The sequence below is a fragment of the Hippopotamus amphibius genome, chromosome 1 (assembly GCF_030028045.1).
Source record: "Hippopotamus amphibius kiboko isolate mHipAmp2 chromosome 1, mHipAmp2.hap2, whole genome shotgun sequence".
Taxonomy (NCBI): domain Eukaryota; kingdom Metazoa; phylum Chordata; class Mammalia; order Artiodactyla; family Hippopotamidae; genus Hippopotamus; species Hippopotamus amphibius.
Window position 1 is genome coordinate 114253533 of NC_080186.1, and position 27134 is coordinate 114280666.

Genomic DNA, 27134 nt, shown 5'->3' on the forward strand with positions numbered 1-27134 from the left:
TAGGGATGGAAGTTCCCTGTAAGCTCACATTACCTCCTTTTGATGAAAAAACAAGTCGAACCATTCTCCCCAGCCCCCACCACCAACACACGCATGCAGACACTGACAACAAACCTGCAAACGCAGGCTCACGTTCCTTATTGATGGAGCCCTCCAAATCTCAGCAGCTGTACCACGTTATGCTAAGTGCCCTTAGTGTCCCTAGGTTTCCCGTGTGTACTTTATTTCCTTCCAAAGAGTTGCTAATACCTTTGCATTCCCATAGTTCTGTAGTCAGTGAACACTGGAATTTTGACTGACTCCCCCAGGGGGTGCTGGATACCCACATGAACTTTTTCTCCTGAAAAGAGAACATTGTACTGAAAGGTCAAGGGTTCTTCACCCTCTTCTGTAAGGCTTCTTAAGGTCAGGAATCAGATGAAAGCATTGAACACTCTGCCATGAAAAGTGCAGGTACAGACCAAGTGGTGCATCTAATTTCAGAGGTCACAGACTCAAGGGTAGCCACCCTTTGAATGGATTTACAGTATTTTGTTTTGCACAGCAGATCTATCACACCCAAAATTATATTTGTAATCCTGACTTATAGTTCTCCAGTCTCATCATCATTGTGCTTTTGTAAAGAGGACAGCAGTGTTGCCTGATCTCATGGCCATTGCCGGCTGCAGCCTCCATTTCCCTACTACCAGCTTCTGTAGGTACTGGCGGAACCCAGGGGATTGCAAAGTTGGGGAAATAAGGATATACTGGCAAGAAGGTTTTCTAGTAACAGCTAAAATTTATTTGCTAACTGCGAGCCGGACACCAGACCAAACGTTAAAAACCTCAATTTGAAGTAGGAACTATTACTGTCTCCATTTTACAGACAAGGAAACAGAGAGGTGAAGGGATGTGTCCACAGTTACATTGTAGTAAGTGCTGGAGTCAGGATCCAAAGTCAGACAGTCTGCCTTCGGAGCCCATTCTCTTGAACACTGCCCTAGACTGCATGTATACAGATTTGCAGGAGATCATATACAAATATGGAAAGATACTCCGAACACCACTGTTTGGTATGAAGGGGAATATAGAGCACTTTAACTGGAAAAAGAATTTGGGGTAGATTATGCTGGCTTAGGAATTTGCAAGTGGCAGAGAATAATTGGAAGCTTTAGCAAAGGGAGAAAAAATATCATAGCTATGTAAGGGAGATTATTTTGCAGCACTGTAGAAAGGTGAAGTTGAGTGGGGAGGCAAAGGGAGGCTAGAGATGGGAAAAACAGGCAACTAACCATTTACACCTTCGCCAGATGTTATGCGAAGAGCTGGGGATACAAAGCTGAATAAGGTATGATGGTCCTTGCCCTGAGAAGTAATAATAAAAATTGTGTGATATACACCATCATAATAGCAAATATTTATATAGAGCTGAATATGTGGTGAGGATTGTTCTAAGGGCCTCACATATGTTACCTTTTTATCTCATAGCAACTCTATCAGATAGGTACTATGATTATCCCCATTTTACAGATGAGGAGACTGAGGCATTGAGAGATTACTACTTTGTCCAAGGTTACCCAGTAAGTGATGGAGCTAGCATCTGAACTGGGCTGCCTGGATTCAGAATTTGCTCTTAGGCACTATTATACATTGCCTACTAATATTGGGAGGGAATTTCTTAAACAAATACAAGAATGTAAACCATAAAGGAAAATATTGATAAAATTTAGATACATTAATATTAAAATCTTAAACTTATTTAAAAAACCACTATAAAAAGAATGCAAAGTTAAGCTACAAATTAGGAGAAGATGTTTTCAAGACATAATTGGCAAAGGATTATTATTTGGAATTTATAAAGACCTCCTACAAATAAAAAGATAGCCAAATGCAATAATGGGCAGAGAAAATGAACAGGAATTTCATAAAAGATGCAGAAATGGCTCATAAACTTATGGAAAGTTGTTCACTCTCTATAGTAATCAAGACAATGCAAAGTAAAACCACATAAAGATACCATTTCATACCCACTAATAAACTGACAAAAATTTAAAAGTCTAGCAATACTGAAATTTGACATGGTTGTGGATCAACAGGAGCTCTCATCTACTGCTGATGGGAGTGTAACCTGGTATTACTATTTTGGAAAATCATATGGTATTACTTGGTAATGTTGAATGTATGGATATCTTATGATTCAGCAATTCTACTCCTACAGATAAGCCCTAAAGACAGAGGCAGTAAGGTTTATAATCCCACTGCTTGCATTAGCAAAAACTGGAAACAACCCAAATGTCCATCTACAGTAGAATGATAAATTGTGGTGTATTCATATGATGGAATGTCAGAGCCATGGAAATGAATGAGCCATAGTGACAGATGTCCACATGGATGAATTTTAGAAACAGCGAAAGAACACAAAAGAAAACATACAGTGCAATGCAATGAATAAATATTTAATGGCAGGCAAAACTGAACTATGTATACATTGTGGATAGTTACATATCTGTAAAAAAATAAATGAAAAGCAATAGAATCATTATCATAAAATTAAGGATATAGGGACTTCCCTGGTGGTCTAGTGGGTAAGACTCCATGCTCCCAATATAGGGGCCTGGATTCCATCCCTGGTCAGGGAACTGGATCCTGCGTGCATGCTACAACTAAGATCCTGCAAGGCACAACTAGAAATCCCTTGTGCTGCAACTAAGGCCCGGTGCAGCCAAAATAAACTAACAAACAAACAAATAAATAAGTATTTTAAAAATAAAATAAAAAAATAAAGTGTACTTATTTAAAGTAAAAAAATAAAATTAAATTAAGGATAGAAGTTTCCTCTGGTGGGCAAGGGAAAAGAGGTTTGGGAATGATTGTTCAGTAGCCAATCAGTAATGTCTTCTGTAGGATCTAATTTAATTTGTTTGTTTCTCAAATGGATGGCCAGTCATTTCAAAATACTCATCATTTCTTTCTTATTCTGGCTATTTCCTCTTATAATTTTATCTTATACTTTTATCATATGCTAAGTTCCCTTTTATAGTTGGGTCTGTTTCTGGACCATTTTCTCTTGTGTTGATTCTATTTGTCTGTTACTCCACCCATAACACACTGTTTTAATTAATGTAATTATATAGTATGTTTTGATGTCTAATGATGAAAGTTTCCCATTATTAGTTTTGTTAACTAAAAAAAAATATTTCTGCATATGGAAGATTGTATTTTCCAGTATGGGCACAGTAACTTCTCTGGTTCCACATTGCTATTCCAGAACCTTGCCACTTCCCCATCAAGAGGTAGAATTTGTTTCCTGTCCCCTTAACCCTGGGAAGGCCTTTGTGACGGTCTCAGTGAATGTAATGTGGTAGAATTGACGTTGTATGAGTTCCAAGTCTAGGTTAAAATAGTTGATAGAGTTTCCTCTTTCCACTCTCTTGGGATATGCCCTGGGAACCCAGCCACCATGTTGTGAAGAAGCCAAGCAGCCACATGGAAAGGCCCTGTGTAGGTCATAGCCTCAGCTGAGGTCCCAGGTGACAGCCAACATCAATCATCAGACATGTGAGTGAGTGAGCCTTCAAATGACTCTAGCCTTTAGCCTTTGAACTGCCCCAGCTGATACAGAGTGGAACAGAAACAAGCTGTTCCCATAGAGCCCTTTCTAAATCAAAGAATTGCAGGAATTCCCTGGTAGTCCAGTGGTTAGGATTCCAGGCTTTTGCTGCCAAGAGTGTGGGTTCAATCCCCAGTTGGGGAACTAAGATCCTGCAAGCCACATGGCCAAAAAAAAAAAAAAAAAAAAATTATAGACTTGTGAGCAAAAATAATGTTGCCATTGCATTAAGCCACTAAGTTTGGGGGGTCATTTGTTACACAGCAATAGATAACTGGAACACAATGCATTTGAATTTCCAGATTAGTTTTAGAAACAGCTTGTCAAGTTTCATAAAAAATCCCGCATCCCTCTGAGGTAACGTGTCCTGTTAAGTATCCTCCCACACCCATTTCTGTGTTCTTACAAGCACAAGTCCACCTAAATAGAAGTTTTTATTGAATTTCTTCTTAAAAATGGGGATTTTAATCTATCTATCTATCCATCATCTATCTATCATCTATCTATCTGCAACTTACTTTTTTTACCTAAGAAAATGTTGTACATACTCCTCTAAGTCAGGTAGTGTTTAGAGCAGAAAGCCTGCTACACATCAAAATCAGTAAGGAAGGGAAGGGACTCCTAACAGCATGTGGGAGAATGGCCAAGAGAAAATATTTAGAGCATGAAGCCAGGCAATCAAACAGATGGAAGATGCAAGAAGGAAGATGAGCCTCATTAGCCCCTGAGATGAGAGCAACTGCCAAAGTTGCCTTTAAGGACCCAGCTGCAGTGTGTGGGAGGGCTGATCATGCTTAAAGAACCCATGATGGGGTAGACACTTCCTAGTACTCTCACATCTTTCATCATGGTGGACTGGGGCTACAGCTTTGCTCAGGGGGGAGGTGTGTCCCTGAGCTTAGCAGACTCTCTAGAACCTTCCAGATGGTCTCCTAGGCCAACTTGTGGAGCTGGCCATGGTGCTGGCAGGAGATCCCAGATGATGTACCAGACTTTTCACTTGGCAAGGGCAGCTTTGCTCTTCTTGCTTATGTAGCCTGGTGCTGGACCATGGGGTGGAATCTTTGTGAGGACAACAGAGAGAGGTCTTGTCACGGTGGGTACATCAGGGATTGGGGTCACAGATTGCTGGTGGCTGGGTTGTGTGTGACAGGAAGGCCGCTCTTGTTTTTGGAGTGACTGTTTCAGTAGTGTAGGGGCAGAAATAGTGAGATGAGGCCAGGATTAGGATGTGGGTGAAGAGGTTTTTGTTTTTTAAGTTTTTATTATGAAAAAATTTCAAATATAGAAAAGGGGAAGAAAGAATGTAACCCCCTCATACACATACCCATCATCCTGCTTTAAGAATTATCAACATCTGGTCAGTCTTGTTTTATCTATACCTCTTCCACTCTCCAACTCACTCACTCTAGATTATTTAATATAGATATTCATTGTATCATTATATCTGTAAATAATTCAATATTTATGTAAGTACTTCAGTATGACTAAAAATAAGGACTCTTGGGACTTCCCTGGTGGTCTGTGCTTCCATTGCAAGGGGCACAGGGCATGGGTTTGCTCCCTGGCTTGGGAATTAAGTTCCCTAATCTTAGTAGTTAAGATCCTGCATGCTGCACGGCATAGCCAAAAAAACAAATAAATAAAAATAAGGACTCTTTTTGAAGGAAATTAGAACACTCCCTAACACCATACACAAAAATAAACTCAAAATGGATTAAAGACCTAAATGTAAGGCCAGACACTATAAAACCCCTAGAGGAAAACATAGGAAGAACAGTCTTCGACATAAATCACAGCAGGATCTTTTTTGATCCACCCCCTAGAGTAATGGAAATAAAAACAAAAATAAATAAGTGGGGCCTAATGAAACTTCAAAGCTTCTGCACAGCAAAGGAAACTATAAGCAAGATGAAAAGACAACCCTCAGAATGGGAGAAAACATTTGCAAATGAATCAACAGACAAAGGATTAATCTCTAAAATATATAAAAAGTTCATGCAGCTCAGTATCAAAAAAACAAACAACCCAATCAAAAAATGGGCAGAAGACCTAAATAGGCATTTCTCCAAAGAAGACATACAGATGGCCAAGAGGCACATGAAAAGCTGCTCAACATCACTAATGATTAGAGAAATGCAAATCAAAACTACAATGAGGTATCACCTCACACCAGTTAGAATGGGCATCATCAGAAAATCTACAAACAGTAAATGCTGGAGAGGGTGTGGAGAAAAGGCAACGCTCTTGCACTGTTGGTGCGAATGTAAATTGATACAGCCACTATGGAGAACAGTATGGAGGTTCCTTGCAAAACTAAAAATAGAGTTACCATATGACCCAGCAATCCCACTGCTGGGCATATACCCAGAGAACACCATAATTCAAAGAGACACACGCACTCCAATATTCATTGCAGTACTATTTACAAGAGCCAGGACATGGAAGCAACCTAAATGTCCATCAACAAATGAATGGATAAAAAAGATGTGGTACATATATACAATGGAATATTACTCAGCTGCATGGATGGACCTAGAAACTCATACAGAGTGAAGTGAGTCAGAAAGAGAAAAACAAATATCGTATATTAACACATATATTCGGAATATAGAAAAATGGTACAAATCAACTGATTTGCAAGGCAGAAATAGAGACACAGATGTAGAGGACAAACATATGGACACCAAGTGGGGAAAGCAGGGAGAGTTGAGGGGGAATGAATTGGGAGATTGGGATTGCCATATATACATTACTAATAAGAAAAATATACCAAATTGTACACTCTAAATATAAGCAGTTTGTCTGTTAACTGCATCTCAATAAAAGTTCTTTAAAAAAGTAAAAAAATAAAAATAAGAACTCTTTTTAACATAGTCCTAATGTCATTATCACATCTAAAAAATAACCTCTTATTATCGTCAAACATCCATTCGGTGTCCAGATTTCTCCAATTTCCTAAAAAAGTATATGTTTTTCTGTTATGCTCAAATCAGTATCAACAAGGCCCACACAGTGCATTGCATTTTTTTTTTTTTTTAGGATGGACGTTTTATTTTGTTTTATTTTATTTTATTTATTATTTTTTTGGGCAGTGCATTGCATTTGATTTTGGTTGCTGTTTCTTGAATCTTTCTAATCTTATATTCTCTCTCTCAATTTATTTGTTGAGGAAACTGGTCATTTGCTCTATAGAATTTCCCACATTCTACATTTTTATGATCAAACCTTTATCGTATTTTTAAGCTTTTGAAACGTGTTCTTCCGCCTCCTGTATTTCCTGTCAAGTGATTCCTCCCGCAGGCTAAATCAAATTCATTTTGGCTTTTTGGCAAGAATGCTTCATGGTGGTGCTGTGTACTTCCTATTGCATCGCATTAGGAGGTACGCTTTTTGTGATGTAAAGATTGAGTCGTATTTTCAGGTTTTGTCGTCTGATCTGTCCATCATGAAGCCCCGTTTCAGGCTTTCATTGAATGGTGTTAGCAGTCACTGATGATCTTTGCCTAGATCCAGTTGTCATTAGAGGTTGCAAATGGGTGCTATCCAAATTCTATCACTCCTTCTGACTTTACCAGCTGCAATTCTCTGTTGTTGTTTGGTTGGTTGGTTGATTCTTTTTTTCCATTTTATTTTTGCGTTGGGGTTTGGGGGGCTTTGGGGTTGGGGGCATCATTTTGGGGGCAGCAGTTGATGTCCCGGTGAACGAGAGGACATGGAATCTGACTCCCACAGGCTCTTATGCGTTGGGAGCGCTGATGGCTACCCCTCCCCACAGGGCCGGACCCCCCGGGGCCTGACCGCCTTGCAGTGCTGGGCGGTGACCACGCACTCCTGTCTACTGGCTGGAATTTTATAAAGGACTTTTCCTCATCAACTATTTGCTTATCCCAAGGCAAGTTCTTTCTGAAGAAGTGTGGTTACTGAAAAGGACAGGGTAGAAATCTAGGGGAGACGTCTCGTAAGACCCAGTAAATCCCAAGGCTCCTTGTAACTCAGTCGTCCTTTACAATCACCTGTTCATTAAGGCACACTGTGTGCTAATATCCAAGCTGGGTACCGGGAATAAGCAGGGATTTTCAATATAGTGTAACCTATGTTCATGCTGAGGTGACGGGCAGGGACCCCTAACCTGGAATCATCAGGAAAGGAGACTTTCCCAGGGATAGGACAGCCTGGCCCGGACTGCAGGGAAGGCAGGGGGAGGAATCAGGAGTCACGCGGAGACAGATGTTTCAAGGAGCATGTTTAAAGACCTCAAAGGGAAAGAAAATGTAATACATTCTTGGCGGGGGGGCCTGGCCATCTTGGGGGGTCTCAGACTGCTCCAGAGTTTAAAACAAAGCCACCTTTGTGGAAGACTGAAAAAATGTAAATTAATCCCTGGACGTTGCTTGGTACTGTCTTGGGTAGAGAGTAAAAGAGTCACTAGAACTACTGCTTGGCTGCTGTCTCTTAGGTTCCTGAAACTTCCATCCCTCTCCTCTTATAAACAATGAAAGACTTAGTGCAGAGAAAGGAGACATCTCTGATTCGGACAAGGTTCTAAAACACCATCCGGGCAAGGAGACAAGAGTGCCGGGGCCTTGTCTGTTGGGTTGGTTACCTTGATGTTCCCAGACCTCCTGCCCCGTCATTTTCCTGTCTTCCCGGTAGGAGGTGACACACCTAACCTCCCCCGAACAGTGCGTCCTCCCAGTATTGTCACCAGCAGTGGGAACTGATGGCAGCATCTATGTTAGGGGTCTAGCATATCTCCTGTGTGTGAGGGGGCACGTTACATTCTCCGGGGGTGATGGGTGAGATTTTAGGTTCATTAAAAGAAAGTACAAATTAAAAAAAAATAATAATAGTTTAGGAACACGGATTGACAGCCTCTCCCTGCCAGCTCTCCTTGTGACGACCACCTCCAAGATCTTCAGGTTCTGCGTGGCCATAAAAGTGAGATTTTGGCACCATTAGCATCGTGCAGTTATCACTGGCCTGAACGAGTCATCATAACCACCCCACTCCCTGGTCTGCTTCAGGACTTCCCTGTGCAAGATACAAAAGGTCGGCAGAGGAGGAGTCACGGGCCCGGTGCCCCAAAGACAAGGTGATCTCAGGAAGAGGTCTACCAGTTTATTTCTTAGTGAAGTAATTTCCAAGAGCTCGTGTAAAAACAGCACAGTGAGCAGTTCTCAGCAGTGATGGGTAGATGCGGACATGGCTCAATACATTTCAACAGCCTAAGTCTGGCTTTGGGAGGACAAGCTGCCAAGGGTTGGGGGGCCAAGAGAGCAGAGTGAAGCCAGGTTCCTGCGGAAGTGAGGGCTCAGGACGTGTAGTGGGGCTGGAAGAAGTGGACTTCAGAGCCAGATGTCAGAGCTGCAGTCGCCCCCAGGGTAGCGGAGCTCATGGGCCAGGGCTGGGCCAAGGGGCTCCTTCCCAAAATCCACCAGGAAGTTGGGGTTCAACTTCAGCCCTCCCTTTACTGTGTCTACATCGATCTGCAGCATCACAGAGCCTTCCCTGGTGGAAATAGGGAGCGAGGAGAGGTCAGAGGGGGCTGTCCCCTTCTCCCAAGAATTAGGTAAGTGTGGGGGAGGGGGAGGGGGGTTCCTGAGGAGGGAGCAGAGTCTGTAAGTGGAGCCAAGGAGTCTTCAGAAAGCCAAACCCCTCTGGGAGAGGAGGGCTGGGCGAGGAGCCCAGGTTGTCTACTTCTTACCTGATGAGGTCAGGGTAAAACTGCTTGTCCCAGGCACTGTACAGTGACGTGGTGATGTAGAGACGCTTCCCATCCAGGCTAAGCTGGATCATCTGAGGGCCTCCGGGCACTCGTTTCCCCTTGGGAAAACCAGGGGTCCGACCCCAGGGTTACATACAGATCCTAGGCGGGAATCAGAGGCACCACCCAAACCCCAAGAGCGCGCTCAGCTGCCGCCCAGCACCCTCCCCCGTCCATCTCCAGCATGGATCTGAGGGGCCCGTGGGCAGGCGGAGAGGTCCTCACCTTGACCACCAGGGGCTCTGGCTGGGATTTTAGCTCCTGGTCCTCCAGCACTTGCACGGGGCCTCCCTTAACAATGCTGCCCCCGAGGAAGAGCTGGGTGGGAAGGTGCAGAGCGTAAAGGAGGACAGTGGTGGGAGGTGAGGACATTGCAGGAAGAGCGCCTCTCTCCCTCACGGCCGCCACGGCGATTCCCCATGGTCCTGGCTTGAACCATCCCTCAGCCCCTATCTTTGCTTTTCCCACGCCTCCCTTATCACCCCCCAGCCACTCTGTACCCTCCATCTCATGCCCAGACTTCTCCTTCCTCCCTCCTTTCCTCTCCATCCGGCTAGGACCCACCTGTCCCGTGAGGCGGGGCCTCTGCGGGTCAGAGATGTCATACTGTCGCAGGTCTCCATGCAGCCAATTGTTGAAGTAGAGGAAGCGGTCATCCAGGGACAGCAGGATGTCCGTGATCAGGCCTGGGGGCGGGGGGTGCAGGTCAGAGGCTTTAAGGCCTCTTGTTCCCCAGCCCGAGACTCCCGCACTCCCCTGAGCCCTCACCGGGCATTTCAGGCAGCATCCAGCCCTTCACTTTCTTCGGCGGCACCTGGATCACCTTCTCCACGGACCAAGTACCTCTCTGCATTGGGATTAAGAGGCAGAGAGGTGAGCCTGTTAGAGTGGGTGCCAGATCTGGGTCTCCCCAGAGCATACCACCTATAGGGAGAGTAGATGCAGGGCCTTCTTGCCACTAGGATCTAACTCCCATGCGGACCCCTTAAGGCAGGGGTCATGCCAGCTTCCCCACTGTGTTCCCAGCAACGAGCACAGTGCCTGACTCACTAAATATTTTTTGAATGAATGAATGAATAAATATGGCCACTTAGGGCTCAGGGAGAAATTAGCCTAGGACTGAGAGAAGAGAGGCAGGGCAGGTGGCCTCGTTTGTCACTCCTGGGAAGTCTGGGTTGGTGGAGCCAGGCAGAGGAGGCCTGGGTCACTCGTAGGGAGAAAGAAGCATCATGGCTGTGGAAGCTGGCAAAGTGCTGACAGGACTGCTGGGAGGAGGGGGCCAGAGCACGCGTCACCTCGTTCTTGTAGAAGCGCTGGATGTTGGAGCTGAGGGCACAGCCCACAAAGCCCTGGTCAGCGGCCGGGTTGTGCAGGAAGCGGATCTCCAGGGGGATGAGGCCGTCCTGTAGAGTCAGGGTCTGCACCATCTCACGGCGCTGCCAGTCCCACACGTTTAAGTGGCTCCCATACAGCCCTGGGGTGGGGATGTGGCCAGAAGATGGAATCAGGATCAGGGCGGTAGGGCAGGGGCCAAGGCTGGGGCACAGCCCAGGGTAGAAGTTTGAAAAACAGGTTGGAGGGATCAGAAGGACACTTGAGCAAGTCAGAGCACTCAGCACATCCTATATCATTACCCGAAGAGTCTGGGTCCACATGAGGGAAGTAAGAGGGCTGGAGAGTGGGGGTTTGGAATAGAAAGCAGGGGTTTGTGTGACCAGGCTCCTGCCAGCCCACGGGTAGGGGGTGATTCTCACCCGCCTCAACATCAGCGGGGTTGAAGCCATCTTGAAAGACATTTGGAGCTGCCCATTCGGTGCTTATCATGACATTGTGTCGAGGCTGGTACCAGAAGTCATAGCCCATAGGTGCAGCCCCTCCAGGCCGCTCCCACGTCCCCTTCACCTCAAACGTCTCTCCATCCAGCAGCACGAAACCCCCTGAGCAGGGACAGAAGTAGGGTGGTAGGTAGCGGTAGTGGAGACGTGACCTGCACCCAGCCCTCACCCCCAGATCTGTCCTAAAGGCTCCAAGCCCATTGCCTGGTGCCCCTCCTCCCACTGGATTGGCCAGATCCTTAAATTCAGGAGCTGAATTTGGACACTTGTCCATAAGGTCTCACCCAGAGGGCCGGGTGAGAGATGGGGACTTACTCTGGTGCCCCTACCTCCCATCAAGGTCATCCCTTTCCCGGACCACAGGGTAAAATTTTCCTCCCTTGAGCCAAGATCTTCTGGGACTCTGTACCCTTTGCTTCCTTTGCCCAGCCTCCTACGTGCAATGTAGGATTCCTGCCAGAGTCTAAACTCCTTTCTGCTCACTATATTTTTTTAAGAGAGAAAATTATATTTATTTGTAATTCAACATGAATGCCCCCTATGTTTTTCCCTATCTGAGTATGTCATGACATCTTGCCACTTCTTTGCAAGTGTAAACAGATGTCTACTCCTAAGTGTTCTTAAATCTAGGAATGTCATGTATCCCATCTCCTGCAACTAAATAGAGTCTAATGCGGTAACCTGAACTGGGTGACCTTAACTGAGATTTCACTCCAAGCCCCTGGATGGAGAGTTCCAGTGAAACAGGTGAGGGTGGGAGAGAAGCAGCAGAGCGTGGTGATTAGGACAGAGATTCTGGAGCCATACTGCTGGGTTTGAATTCCAGCTCTGTGACTTAATAGCTGGCTGACTTCGGGTAAATTATTTAACCAGCCTGTGCCCCAGTTTCCTAACCTGTAAAACAGGGATCACAGTAGCACCTATCTCATAGGTTATGTTTGACACATTGTAGACATTTTATGTGAAAGCTCTGATCATATCATAAATGAGAAAGTAGCTGTGACAATTAAGGATCCCAAGGACTGGGAGATTTGCTCATGAATTCACCAAGGCTGATATTAAATGTATGTGTTTTCTGGGGCCATGTCTGTACCCACTCACATTCCCCAAGGCAGACGGTTCTGGCTTTAACTTGTAAGTGAATTCATTACTTAAGGCTCATCTTCATAAAAATAATTTAAATAACTGAAGTTACTTGACTATAGTTTAAATACTGGATGAGACCCCGTCCTCCGGTTCTCCCTGGAAGGTCATTCCATCCCTCCCCCAGTTTGGCATCTGCTTCCCTCACGGAAGTGCCTACAATGCCGGCAGGTACCTTTGCCATTGCCCTTGGGGTCTCCCAAGGAACTGATCATCACCTCGCCACTGGCCAGGCAGTGGGTGGTGTGGAGGTAGCCCAGGTCACACTTGGCATGGATCTCCCTGGGCTCAACCACCTGGGGAGGATAGGAATGGCATCAGAATCCCACAGGGCCAGGACTCCCCACTCCTTCCTCCTCCCCTCCCACACTTCTGTCTGCGGACCCCGCCCTCTTTTCCTTCAAAACATGGAGACAATCTTCCCTGCAGGAATATGGCAAAGACTGAGTCTGCAAAGCAGCAGGGGCATCAGAGAGCCTGATAACTACCCAGCAGAAAGCACAGACTTCTCTCCTCCTGTCTGTCTTGAGGGCACTCACAGCCCTTTGAGGCCATAAGCTCCTCCCAGGCTGGGAGGAGGCCAGAGTCAACTCTGTATCACCAGCGGCCAGCAGTGAGTGCCTGGCACAAAGAAGGCACTCAACAAAGTGTTGAAAGGAAGGATCAGAGGCTCCCGCCAAAGGGAAGCCCTGGGCTCCTAACTGGCTGGGGGAGAAATGGCTTCTTCTCCAGCTCAGAGTGAAAAAACAAGAGCCTCCCCCCTTCCCTCCGTTGACCCTAGGTGACGCTGACCCAGCACATCCATCTGGTAACTCTCCTCCAAAGTCTAGCTCCGCTCCCTACTGCTGGGCCCCGACCCAGGGCGGCTTCCTGGCCACGGGCTGCTGGGGCACGGTGCGCACGCTAGGGGCTGGGCCCGGAGCTGGCTAGGGCAGAGGACGCGCCTTGTGCAGCTTCGGAGCGCGGGGCTCGGTGCCCACGTCCACCACATAAATTCGGGAGGAGATGATACTGGGCAGCAGCAGCTTGGTGCGTGACTTGGTGCTGTCCCCGAAGCAGCTGCTGCAGGTGTTCCATCCTGAGTGATGCAGCTCGTCCTTCAGGTAGGGCATGGGCAGCCGGTGGATGACCTAGGATAGCAGAGGGGGCGGGGGTGGTGCTCACCCAGACCACGCTGCTGTGCGCTTCGGAGAAGGGGCCCCCTGGACCCACGTCAGGGGCAGCACAGCACAGACCAGACTTGATGTCAGCACTGCCCTCGCACATGGGTAGGGGGTGCCTTTGTGCAGTGAGCAGCCTGAACAACCATACCCAGGGAGGGTGAAGAAGGATGGAGCGGGGGAAGGGCATTGCCAGGGCCAGGGCTAGAGGAGGGGTCTGAGGGTCCTCTGGTGCCCAAGCCCCACCTCACCTGGCAATACTGGGGAGACTTGGGGTCAACGTCCACAGTGGCCAGATAATCCGGGGCCTCCGTGTTCGTGTTTCGGTAAATACAGGGCAGATAGACAATCTCCTCCCTGGGTCCTAGAGGGTAGAAAGCAGGCAGTGGGGGCGGTGGGGTGGGGAGGAGGGCAGGGTGCAGCCATGGCCTGAGTAGCAGGCACTGGCTTGCCTCCTCCTGGGCATGCTGGCTCTGTCGTCTCACGCTTACCTTTCATGGCCTCCTGAGGGGAAGGGTAGCCAGGTCCACATGTCCCACATTTCGTAGCTGCGGAAACAACGGGGCACGTCGGCTGGACCACGCTCTGGAGGGTGAAGGCTCCTTCCTTACACGCTCCAACACCCTGCCACACCCCCCCCCCCCCCAGACTGCCACTGGCCAAGGTAGAGGCACTGTCCCAGGTCCCCGCTAGATCCTCAAAACCCTGATGAGTGTGTGGATGCGGTGGGAAGAAGTGCAGAGATATGACCTGAAGGTACACAGACCCTTGAACAGGACCCAGGGGAGGCAAGAAAAGGGTGACTGCAGGGGAGGCTGTGTGGGGCAGTGGTTATGACACTGATTTGGGTCCCAATCCCAGCTGGTCACTGACTAGCCAATGGGAGCTTAGGGAAATCACTTAACCTCCCTGGCCTCAGTTTCCACATCGTCTATAAAAAGAGGGTAATGAGAATACCACAGTGGGCTTTTCTGAGAAATAAACAAGAAGCTGCAGTCAAGTGTGCAGCTGTATACGTGCCTGGTAGGAGCCAGTAAACCTTGGCTGTACTTGAGGAACAGCCCTCAGGGAGTGACCGTGGTGGTGCCTGTTCAGCTCCTTTCACTGCAAGGTATCTAAACCAGGAGCTGGGGCACTTCCTGCTTCCCTCCCCGCTGGGTCCTGCCCCCAGGCTGCTGGCCAGAGCCTGGGTTACATAAACAAGGGTCTGGCAAGGGATAGGAGGCTGAAGTTCAAGGCTGCAGGACCTCTACCAGCTGAACGTCCTTAGACTACTTTCTATGCCTGGGTGGGCCCTGGGTGGGCCCCATCCACTTCCTTTATCTCTAAAGCAAGGTGTTTGGCCCAACCCTGGAGAGCTGAGAGGCCCACCCATCAGAGCTGTAGGAAGTGGCCCTCCTTGTCCCCTGAAGTTTGGCAAGAGAAGCCATGTGGATCTACAGGACCAAAGTCAGGAACCAAAGTCAGTCGCTGAGAAGGAGGGCTGCCACCAGGCATCAAGCCTCAGGATTTGGAGCCTAACCAGGAGGAAGGGCTGAGGAATAAAGAGGTGGAGCTGTAGGCCGAAAGAAATCCTAGAGTGGAGTTCACAGGACCTGACACTGCCTCCCTGCCAGGTCCCATGGCCAGTCTGGCTACTGTCCCAGAGTCGAGCCTTCACTGGTGCCTGGGCTCAGGCCCCCAGCCAGGAAGTCAGGCCCCCTACTTGCAGCAGCCGAGTGACTTAAGAGGCTAAGAGACAGCAACAGCATTTTAGAGTTCAGAAATGTGGTTTCAAGGTCCAACTTTGACATCTACTCTCTCCATTTTTTCCTCTTTGTTTGCCTAAAAGGGGTAATAATATCTTACCTTCTTCTCTAAGTGGCTATGAAGGCCAAATAAGACAACATATTCAGAAGTACTTTTATAAGTGAGAAGTGTTGTGTAAATATGAGTAGGGCTGTGCCAGAAATCTCTGGTGCCCAGAGAGAGGGCTGGGGCTGGGGTGGGACAAGGTGAGCTCCAGTTCAAACGAATTAAGGAGACTTGTTCTGCTGTACAAGCAAGCTGGGTCAGGGTTTGGCACAGGAGGTGAGGGAGAGGGAAAGGAGGTTGCCAGACACAGAATCGAAGGAGATTCAAAACTCCAAGACATCAAGACAGAGATACAAAATCTGCAAAGCCAGAGACTGAGAAAGAAGCAAAGATATGAAGGAAGTGTGTGAAGGAGGTACTGCCCCTCAGCCCCATCTCCCCATCTCGAATCCTAACCACGCCATCCCCCACAGCATTTCTTAGAGTCAGGGTCAGGCCCCGCTGAGCATCTGTCCTCCTTCTGGGGAACATCCCCCCTGTCTTAAGCATCTCAAGCAAGATCTCTGAACATCTTTGGGTTTGAGATGAGCCCAGGGAAAGCTCACTGGGTTTTCCCAAGGCCAGGCTGGTTTGTTGGGCATTCTCCCAGCCCAGGAAAAAGCAGATCCAAGGGGGCAAGGACCTCAGTACTCCCAACCAGACCCAGACTCCTCCTCAGCCTGACATCCAGGAGTGCACGGATGGGGAAAGAGAAGAACCTGGGGGACTGAGAGGGTGGGAGGCACTGAAACAACCCCAGTCCTGAAAGAGTGGGGGCTCCCTGATTTCCCTCCCAAAGTGATTGGTGGGGCAGCGTAGCTAGACAGCGACCTGGCCAGGAAAGCTCCGGTGGTTCCCAACCTTTTTGGCACCAAGGACAGGTTTCGAGTAAGACAATTTTTCCACTGAAGGGGGAGGGGGTGTGTGGTAGGGGGGTGGAGGGAGTGAGCAGGGTGGGATTGGGGACCCCTGCCCTACTCCCTGCAGTAAGAAGTTGGCCTCGGGTAGAAATCAGGGTTGTCTGTCTCCTACGGTAACAGACAGAGACATAGAGTTCCTCCTAAGTACCCTTCACCCTTATTTTCTCAGCTGCAGAGAGGCCCCCCTGGCCCCAGGCTGCAGCTGGGGAGCTGGGTGGGAGCCCAAGGTCACCCGTCCCAGCAGTCCCTCTGCCTTCCTTCCCTGAAGCCTCCAGAACTTTGGCTAAGCTGGGAAAGGCAGGGGTGGGGGTGGGGTGGGGACAGTGGCGCGGAGCCCTGCGCTCCCTCCCCGAGCCAGCTCCGGGTCCAGGTTTTCCGGCACTCCCTGCGGGGCGGGCCCGCGGTGGGCAGCGCACGGCTGTCAGAAGCCCCCCTCCTTACCCATGCTGCTCGCTGCTGCGCTTTGCCCCGCACGGGTCTGCCAGGAGTGGGCAGAGACGGAGAGCTGTGCTGTGGTCCAGGAGGCTGCGCCGGGGAAGGGGCAAAGGGAGGGAATTTATACAACCCGTTGGGGGTGGGCGGGGCAGGGGCAGGGCCTGGCCGCAGCTCAGAGTGCCTGTCGGAGAGCTTCTGGCCAGGACACTCTCAAGTGGCCTGGGGCGGTTGTGTTTGAGTTACTGGCTGTGTGTGTGTGTGTGTGTGTGTGTACAAGTGGGTGTGTGCCGGAGGCTGTGCATGTGCAGATGTGTGCTGCGCCTGCGCGCATTTCTCTGTAGTGGCATGAGTGCCTGGGCACGTGTGAGCGTGTGTGTGTGTGTGTGGGCTCATGCTTGCTCCTGTATCCCTGTGTGTTGCCTGCGTGTGTACTTTTATGCACGTGCCTGCATGAGTGTGTGTCTGTGTCTGTGTGCCTTTGTGAGTGTGCTTGTGTGTAAACATCTGTGCTTGTGTATGTGTGTGTGTGTCCCTGTGCAGCTCTGTGTGTACCTGAGTGTGTGCCCGCCAGAATATTGATGCCTGTGTGGGGCATGCGCATGTGTGCCTGTGGGTGTGTGTGTGTCTGTGTGAGTGTGTGTGTGCCAAGTGCCTGGGTCTCTAAATGCTCATCTCTGTATTTGGACCTGTCTCTTGGCATTTAGGGGCAGCGAGGGCTGTGGGCCCATTTGCTGCTACATCCACAGCCGGGGTCAGCTCTCTCCTAAGACTGCCTTCTTATTCCAGACATCCATGTTCTCCTAGGACTGCTACCCATGTCTTCCTGCCATGGCTGCCCTGACTGGAGGGAGGGTGGCATGTGTGTCGGGTTTCCACTCTCCCCAGACCCATTCATTCCTCTCTTTGAAGTGGAAGGAAAGTTGGCAGTGCCCATTATCCCCCTCTACGAACCTCATAAACCTCAGAAGGGGAAGGTGGAGTGCCTCCCCCTCTTCTCCCAGCCTGGTCCTCAACAGCTCCCCAGGGCAGGGTAGCAGGGCCCAGAGCAGCCCAACGTGAAGCCACTGTCCCTAGCTGACCATGACAAGCCGATGACAAGCCGACAAGCCGTAAAACTCAGGTTCTCCATCCATCCAGGAAAGACTCCTCCACCTGGAGGACTCCCTGACTGCTGAGCCTGCTCATACAATGTCCCAGCCCCTCAGGCAAATGACAACTACTTGCTGAAAAGCTGAGGCAGGGTTGAGGCCTGATCCCTTAACCCTCTCTGGGGCTGCCCTCATCCCCGGAGCAAGGTGCTGAGAGAGCTGGACAAAGGGACCCACACAAATTGCTCTCCATCTTGAAGCCGAGGGTCCCCTCTTTCCTCAAAGTTGGCCACCTGACCAGGGTAACCCCTGCCCCCCTCTTCCGGGAGTCTGCTGGCTCTGGTCCTCAGAAGCCACTTTCATCTCCTTGGATGAAAGCTCTGGGGCGAAGTTTTTATTAGAAAGTGAAAGGAACAAAGTGTGGGCTTGAGATTGCCAATAGAAAAGAGCCACGAGGTTTCCAAAGCAGAGTAGAGGGAAGGAGAGAAAAACTGGGCTTCAGTGTGATGGGTGTCTGTCCTCCTGGTTCACATGAATAAGGGATCATTTGCCCACAAAGGAAGATGTCCTGTGGCTGCCCAGGGCAGAGGGCCTCCCTTATTCCCTAATCCCCAGCATCACTCAGCCCCTCTTGGCTCTTTCCCACTTCTATATCCTTGCCATTGTACTGTCAGCCAGGCAGCTATCAAAGTGAGTCTTGTGGGTGCAGCTGCCCCACAGGAGGTGGCCCCCGAGGGCTGCTTCTTTGCCTTTGCCAGCTTCTTGCCTCCTGGCCGACTCCACTCACCCTGCCTTATCCCTCTGGCCATCCTCCTCCTGAAGTCTCCATCGCCTACCTCCTCTCTACTCTTCTACTTTTTGGCTTGAGGTAGCCCAACATCCAAGATCTGAAAAAGAAAGAAACCCCATCCCCACCCTCTTATCAAAAGTTCTTAAGTTCAAAGAAGCTGTTATTTCGCTTGTTCCAGACTCTGTCACGGACTGCAAGATCTTTCACGCCCTGTGACTCTGACCTGGCAGGTCTCTGCGGCTCCTCTTTGGCACCCCTAACCTCCTCCTGTGGCTTTCTCCCAGGATTCTCACTCCACCCTGCAAGGTGGTTGGGGAAAGCTGTCCCAATCCAGGCTGCAGGTGGATGCAGTCCAGGGTCAGGGTTCAGGCTAATAACAGAGAAGCGCGCAAGGTGTATTTGCTTCTTTTGGACCGAACAGGGCTTGGGCTTCCACAGTGAACTGTGCCCCCATCAGCATGTGTCTCCTGAGCGTCACTAATGCTGCTACTCAGGAATTTCAGGGCTGCCCTCCTCTAGCCAGAGGCCAGCCAGCGTTGGGCGAGTTGGACTTCAGCCTGAGTCTGCTAACCAGGGAGGCTCTGCATGGGGCCCTGATGCTGGGTGCACCTCAGCCCGAAGCAGGGTGCGTGGCAAGGCTGGTGGGGTGGGTGTGACCCATGTTCCTTCTGTTGTTTCAAGTCACAGAGAAACACAGTAAGTGTTAGAGGTGATAGGATATCGGGTTGACACCTGGACAGCCAGGCGATTATGTAACCGCTGCCTGAAATTTGGCTGCAGCCTCCACAAACAGGAAGTGGACTCTCGTGGCCCCGGGGATCCTGGAGCCGCAGCTGCACAGGGAGGGCACAGCGGGCTGCTAGTTCTCCCCTTTTCTTCCACCTTCAGCCCAATTTTTTTTTCTTTAAATTTATTTATTTATTTATTTATTGGCTGCACTGGGTCTTTTTTGCTGCGCCTGGGCTTTCTCTAGTTGTGGAGAGTGGGGGCTACTCCTTGTTTTGGTGCACAGGCTTCTCATTGCCATGGCTTCTCTTGTTGCAGAGCATGGGCTCTAGGTTTATGGGCTTCAGTAGTTGTGGCACACGGGCTCAATAGTTGTGGCGCACAGGCTTAGTTCCTCCGCGCCATGTGGGATCTTCCTGGAGCAGGGATCAAACCCGTGTCCCCTGCATTGGCAGGTGGATTCTTAACCACTGCACCACCAGGGAAGCCCTCAGTCCAATTTTTTTGGACCTCTTTAAACAGGTCCTGAGATCACTGATGGGAAAATAGGGAATTGAGGGAAGAAGGACTAAACACAGCTAAGGGAAGGGAGAGGAGATGATGAAGTTGGAGTCTCTAAGGATAACTTGATGTTTAGAAAAAGAAAGAAAGAAAGAAAGACAAAAAAAATTTGGTGATCATCTCTAGCAAAACAGAAATGACAGGGAAGCAGTCAAAGTTCTCCTGGGAGTGACATTGGGGAGAAAGGAAAACTAACTTGTGAAACCACCTCCCACGCACCAGCCCTTGCCTGCAGCACCCAGTTTAACCCAATCTTGTAAGTAAATCATCCTTCTTTCACTCATGAAGAAAATGAAGCCCAGAGAGTGCCAAGGCCACTGCCAGATGGCAGAGCAGGCTTTACACCCAGATCCGCCTGACTCAGGAGCTCACGGTTTTTCTAAACAATCCTTGGCATTTTATGTTTTGTTTTGCTTTGTCTGGTTTAAGGAGGAGGAGGGTGGGGAGCAGAAGAACCAGAAGGAATGTGGAAAGCTGTGGTGTTTTGTTTCTTGGAAGTCTCAGAACAGAGAGACTTTTTCTCTGAAAGGGCGAGAGGAGTGAGGAAGCAGATGTCTCCAGCGTGGAGCTGTGCCGTCTCGGCGGGGGGAGTGATGGAGAGCCCCCCGTGCTCTGGGAAAGGCTGGGAGCATGTGCATCTGGGCGCTGGCCACGGTTACCTTTGGAGAGAGGCAATGGAAGGAAAGGGATGATTCCATTTTTTCTTTATATACTTCTGGATTTTATAAGATAACAAGCATGGGGAATTCCCTGGTGGTCCAGTGGTTAGGACTCCGTGCTTCACTGCGGTGGGCTGGGTTCAATCCCTGGTCAGGGAACTAAGATCCCGCAAGCCACACGCTGCAGCAAAATCAACAACAACAACACACACACACATAACAAACGAACAAAAAAAACCAACCAAGCATGTATTACCTTTGTAACCAAATCCCAAATAAAGGTATTAAAACAAAACAAAACTATATATATATAGAGAGAGAGAGAGAGAAAGAGAGAGAAAGAAAGAAAGAAAGAAAGAAAGAAAGAAAGAAAGAAAGAAAGAAAGAAAGAAAGAGAGAAAGAGAAAGAAAGAAAGGAAGGAAGGAAGAAAAAAAAGCAAAGCAAAGCAGGATAGAAGATCAGTGCCATGCAGTCAGGGCTAGTCGGAGCCCCTGTTGGGGAGGAGGACTGGCCCTGGGCCCTTCACCTGGCAGATGCCCCACCAACCTGTGTGCCCTCTCCTTTGAAAGACACACATGTGCCTGGTCATTCATTTATTCAACCTCCACAAACATTTCTGGAGTCCTGTTTTGGTAGACAAAAGGGTGAACAAGACAAAGTTTCTGCCATCAAAGAGATGACGTTCTAAGGGAGACAGCCAATAATTAAGTAAATGTGTAAATAAATAAGATCATTTTGTAGAAGTGCTAGGAAGGAAGGAAGGTAATGTAAGGGTGATGGAGAGTACAACATTCGGTAGGGTTGTCTGGTAGATACAGGTACAGATTTGTGTGCAAAAGAATAGCATACACATACTAAGAACCCAAGAATACACAAATGTGTACAAAAACGCCTGTAGCACCTAAGGATCAGCCTGTGGTGCCCTGAAGCAGAACTGGCTGGACAGGTTGAGGTTTGGGCCGTCGCAGGATTTCTGAGCCCTGGCCTGCTCATCTCTCCATATTAACAGACCAACTCCGCACCCACAGAGGAAGAGAGTAGTGTTTACTGAGAACGTGTTACCAGGTGTGACTGGTGCCAGGCCGGGCCCTGCATGCTAGCCAATGGCTCAGGCATGGCCCACAGCAAACCTGGAGAGGCAAGTAGCTTTTTTCTTCATCTCACATTAAGGAAACAGAGTTTTACTAATTCATTCAGCTGCTCGCGCTCATCTAACAGCACCTCCCATCTCTGAACAATGCTGAGATCGGAGCCTGCCGCTTAGAGCAACAGGGAAGCTCAGGGAAGAGAAATAAAGAAAAAACAACAATGCCCTCTGGCCGGGCTTCCTGCAAAGGGCATAATTGGAGAGGGTTTCCTCCCCACCTCGAACCCACCCAGAAATATCCTCCCTTCTGGCCTGCCGTTCATGCCTGAAACTTCACCACCAGCAGTTTGCGTCTTTGTGTTTTGAGTTGGCCTCTTCTCCCCTCTGAGTTGCGTGGATTACCCCTAGGGTGTTAAGCCACTAGTATTTTACCAGTGGGCTCAGATGCATGCCTCCCAGTGGGCAGTGCTGCGGAGTGGCTACTGGTCTAATGACAAGAGCAAGGGAGACACTAAAGAGGGGAAAGAAAGTGTTTAAAAAGCAACCGTTACCTTGCTATTTCGTCCCTGTCCCTTAAGAGAGAAAAAAAGAATAGAAAGTGAAATAGATCTCTCTCTCTCTCATTCGGGAAAATTTCATTAAACACGAGAGTAGAGTGAATAATGCAACGAACCCACAGCTACACCATTCACCTTCAATAAAAATCAGCTTCTGGGACTTCCCTGGTGGTGCAGTGGTTAAGACTCCGCCCTCCCAATGCAGGGGGCCTGGGTTCGATCCCTCTTCAGGGAACTGGATCCCACATGCATGCTGCAACCAGGAGTTCGCGTGCCATAACTCAGGACCTGGCGAGCTGCAACTAAGGAGCCCACCTGCTGCAACTAAGACCTGGTGAAACCAAAAAAAAAAAAAAAGAATCAGCTCATAACCCATCTTGTTTCAACCATAGCTCCCAACCTCTCTCCAGCTTGGATTTTTTGCAGCAAACTCTAGACATTATATTATTTTTTGAATTAATATTTCAGTATGCATCCCTTCAAGATAAGAATTAAAAAAAAAACCACAATACCATAATCACAGCTAAACAAATCAATGCATCCTTACTGTTATCAAATATTCAATCAGTATTCAAATTTCCCCAATTGTCTCATAAATTTTTGTTTTACAATTTATTTGCATCAAGAGCTAAACTGTCCATAACCAACTATTGACTTTCTCTATGAATCTCTTACATCTCTATAACCTAATCTCTTTAACTTCTGCCTATTGAAGACTTGATTTTCGGTTTAAATGAAGAGGCTGACTAGAACAGAAATTATGTGTCTTGTTATACATCTAATCTAAAGAAGAAAAGGTGAAGCGGGTTTGGAAACCAGTTATGTAGTCTAGAAAAGCTAACATCAGTTATAGGGACACGGGTGAGAGTTCGCCCTGCCCCCCGCCCAGCCTTCCTCCCTTGCCAGGCCTGGCACCAGAAGAGCTGAGACAAGAGCCATAAAAAGGCTTTAATGCAATCATCTCCACCTTTACACAGGCCCACTTGGCTTGCACCCTTTCACTTAAGAGCCTGGGAAGAAAGAATTGCATCAGTTTTGGTTAATGGCCCAAATTAAGCCATCAACCCCCCTAATCAAGCCTTCATTGTGAACATGTTACAATACTGTAAATAAAATATCCAAAGGAAAGTAAAAGCCTTTCTATTTGAGGCTGGAAGGACCTTTGGTCCCTGGAGACATATTCTTGAGTCACAGTTTCTCTAAGACTCAAACAGGCAGGAACAAATTCCCTCCTTCCCTGGGAAGCCCAGGGCCCCTGCTTTCTCACCTCAGCACCAAGATGCTACCTGGGAAGAAGGTAGGGGATACTTCTCCCAGGGTCCCAGAAAGATAGATAGGAGTCCTGAAGTTGGGGGGAGACTTGCCCTCATTTCTACTTGGAATCAGAGGGAGGCCTGGGAAAAAGTCTTCGTGCAGATCCTGTGCCGAGACCAGCTCGGCGATTCGAGGTGAGTGACGGGTGCCGCAAGCTTGAAGAAAACACAGACACAGACTGAAGAGAAAAGTGGGGGGGGGGGGGCTCAAGACCTCTCGGATCAAGAGCCCTGCTGACTCATCCCACGTTGCTTTTATTGAGTTCTTCCGCTAACATTCTCAGGTTACACCCATAAACAATCAAAGGCCTCACATGACTGAGGCAATTATCTTTGTTTGCTTCCTGGGTCCGAGTTGAGCAGATGTGGATTTGAGCTGGGCCTGGAGAGCAAAACAGCCCTGGGGGCAGGAGACCTCTCTCAGATATTAGGGGTCTGTGCCCCACCCCTGTTGGCCCCTCTGCGGCTGTGCCTGTCTTAGGTTGTTCCTCCTCTGAGGAATCTTACCCGTCTTTGGCTAACCAGCCATCCTTCAGGGCCAAACAGGGTGATATTAGTCTCCATGTCCCGCACCCTTAGCTCCTCCACTGCTCAAGCAGGACATTCTGAATCCCATTGCTCGGCCCACATACTTTAACATTTTCAAGGTTTCAAAAAGGTTCCTGAATGTCTTCCCACAATCCTGGATTCTCTGTCTTCCATACGCCATATCTAACCTGCTTTTTCCACTAGGATCTCCCCAGGGTCACAGCCACTGTAGAAATACTAATAATTGCTATTTGCAAGATGATGTTGTGAGATTTTCAAAGCAAAGTTTAAAAGCCTTAAACTGAAAAACAATGATTGCTCTCAAGATCCAAAATCTCCAAGAAATCAGTCGGAAGAAGACAGCATAACAGAAAATTGTGCCAAGAATATGAAAAGGAAAGATAAATGGCTTATAAACATAGAAAGAGTTACCCAATCTCATTAGCAATCAGCGATATGCTTGTTAAAACAACAATATGATGATTTTCAAAAATAAAAAGATTGATAATACTCAGGGTTGGAAGGAGTGTGGGGAAAGGGTCATGCTTTTATTTTACTGGCAAGATTATAAAATGGTGGAACATTTTAAGAAGGCAATTTAGCAACAGCTTGGAACATTTTAAACAGAAATCCACTTTTTAAAGTATTTATTTATTCGTCTGTGCTGGGTCTTAGTTGCAGCATGTGGGATCTAGTTCCCTGAACAGGGATGGATGCCGGACCCCCTGTATTGGGAGCATGGAGTCTTCGCACCAGAAGGCCAGGGAAGTCCTAGAAATCCACTTTTAATGATCTGCTGTATGGAAAGACAAGTACCCAATATAGAGGAGCACACAGATAGGATGTTCATTGCAACATTATTTGTAATAGCAAAAAATTGGAAAGGACCAATAGGGGAAATTGTTACATTTGTTACATGACCCATAATATGGAACACGAAGTAACCATCATGTGCAGTTTTGTATATACTGATATGGAAGGATATCCAAGGAATATAGTCAAGGGTAAAAAACAAAAAAAAATAGTATAATCTCATTTAATTTAATTAAAACTATATATAAAATTAGTTAAACCACTTAACTGTTTAATTTAATTTAATTTATATTAAACTAATTAGTTTAAATTATATATGTTTAACTTATATCTGTGTATATTTATATGTTCATAAAAAAGGATTTGTAGAGATAAAGCTTCGTTTATTATACCAAATGTACCAAATGTAACTAACAGTGGCTACCTCTGAGGCCTTGGATTATAGGGAAAATTTTTATTTTTCACATTATATATCAATTATGTATTTTTATTTTTTTAATTAAAAAAAATTTTTTTTGGCTGTGGCACGAGGCTTGCAGGATCTTCGTTCCCCCACTAGGGATTGAATCTGTACCCTTGGCAATGAAAGTGCTGAGTCCTAACCACGGGACCACCAGGGAATTCCCCAATTATAGAATTTTAAAATTTTTATAATAAGCTTGAAATACAGGCATAATTTAAAAACTGAAATAATAAAAAAACAATAACACTGTTTCCTATTAGGAGGGCAAAACTTTTACAGGTTAAAATCCAGTATTGGTGAGACAGGAGGAAAAGGCATGCTCATGCAGGATTGGTGAGGGTATCAGTTGGTTCCTTGTTAACAAAATGCAATTTGTCACTGCCTATCCAAAGTCAAACTGTGCAAACCATTTTACCTAGGAGTCCCACTTTCAGGATGTAGTCCAGAGACATACTTGAACAAGTAGGCAAGACACAGGTAATGATAATAACCACATCTATCACTTATTACATGCTGTTTTAAGGACTTAAAGACATAGAAAATAGACATGAACCACACGACTCGTATAAAAGCTTCCCTGTGTCAGGTACTTCTCTAAGCTCTTTACATGCCCTGTGTTTAATCCTCACAACACCCCGTGACGTGAACTCGCTCATGTCCACCTGATAAGGGAAGTAACTTGCCAAAGTCATACAGCTAGTGAGCGGCAGAGCGCAGGAATTGAATCCAGGCAGTTGGCGTTAGACTCTGTACCTGTGACTCCTACACTATAATGTAGTAAATCATATAATCTTCCATACAAATCCTTGTTTTTGTGTTTTATTGTTTGAGTCTGGCCAGCACATATACATCCCTTTTTAAGTTTGGTGGGAGACAGAACCCACCAACCACTTCAGGACCTGAAAGGCCAGATACACACTGTCCCAGGTCCCCTTGTAGCTAGGAGCAAGCATGTGACTCGGTCTTGGATGGTGACACAAAGAAATAGAGACAGTGGGGAGTGAGCTTTGGTTGATGTGGGGGCAGGCAAGTGTGTGGGTGGGTAGCAGTGCTACAGAAGCTCCCAGGGTCCCACAACACTGGTGGTTCCAGGGCTGTGCTTGAAATTCGAGGGGCAGAAGCTTTGTTTTGAGAATGGGGTCTCAGACAAGGAAAGGCTCTCTGGCTGCTCCTGGCTGCAGTTCAAGCACATCTGCCACTGGAGCTTTATGACTCAGGGGATCCAATGGTGCTTGACAAATTGGGGTAATCCCTCAGGCTGTGGCAAGCAAGTCCCAGAAAGAAAGTCTCCAGCCTGGCCCAAAGGAGTGGTGAGGCCCAGCCCACTTCAGCAAGTAACACTTCTTCTCTTAATAAATAGCTGCCTGGGAGTTTCCGGATCCCTGGAGAAACGAAACATGGGGCCAAGCCACAGCATGAATTGAGGATTATCGGATCCATCTAGCCTGCCCAGGATCTCACAAGCCTGGTGCTCCTCGTGCTCAGATAGAGCTGACTGGAGCCCGATGATATCCTGAAGGCAGAAAGAAGCCACAGAATGCCCTGGTGTGCCCTCGAGTTTGCCCTATCTTGCCAAATAGCCTCTCCTCCCTCAGTCCAGCCCAGGGCTTCAGGAGAAGTTAGGCATGAAAGACATTGGAAATAAAAAAAAGAAATTCCAGGGGACTTCCTTGGTGGTCCTGTGCTTAAGAATCCGCCTTTCAGTGCAGCAGATGTGGGTTCCATCCCACATGGAGAACTAAGATCCCTCATGCTGCAGGGCAACTGAGCCTGTGCACCGCAACTACTGAGCCCACGTGCTCTGGAGCTCAGCACCACCACTGGAGCTCAGCACCACCACAACGAAAGATCCCACATGCTGCAACT

At 47.9% G+C, this 27134-nt stretch overlaps 1 protein-coding gene across 1 annotated transcript; it reads right to left on the reverse strand.

The window, feature by feature from the left end:
- Window positions 1-8694: 8694 nt before the first annotated feature.
- On the reverse strand, window positions 8695-16819 carry SELENBP1 (selenium binding protein 1). The gene is made up of 12 exons (XM_057723162.1): window positions 16689-16819; window positions 13986-14042; window positions 13746-13858; window positions 13279-13464; window positions 12510-12630; window positions 11111-11293; window positions 10652-10830; window positions 10125-10203; window positions 9921-10042; window positions 9582-9674; window positions 9297-9415; window positions 8695-9100 (listed from the first exon to the last, which is right to left on the reverse strand). The coding sequence occupies exons 1-12, from the start codon at window positions 16690-16692 to the stop codon at window positions 8938-8940; spliced, it is 1419 nt and encodes a 472-aa protein (XP_057579145.1). The 5' UTR covers window positions 16693-16819; the 3' UTR covers window positions 8695-8937.
- Window positions 16820-27134: the final 10315 nt, after the last annotated feature.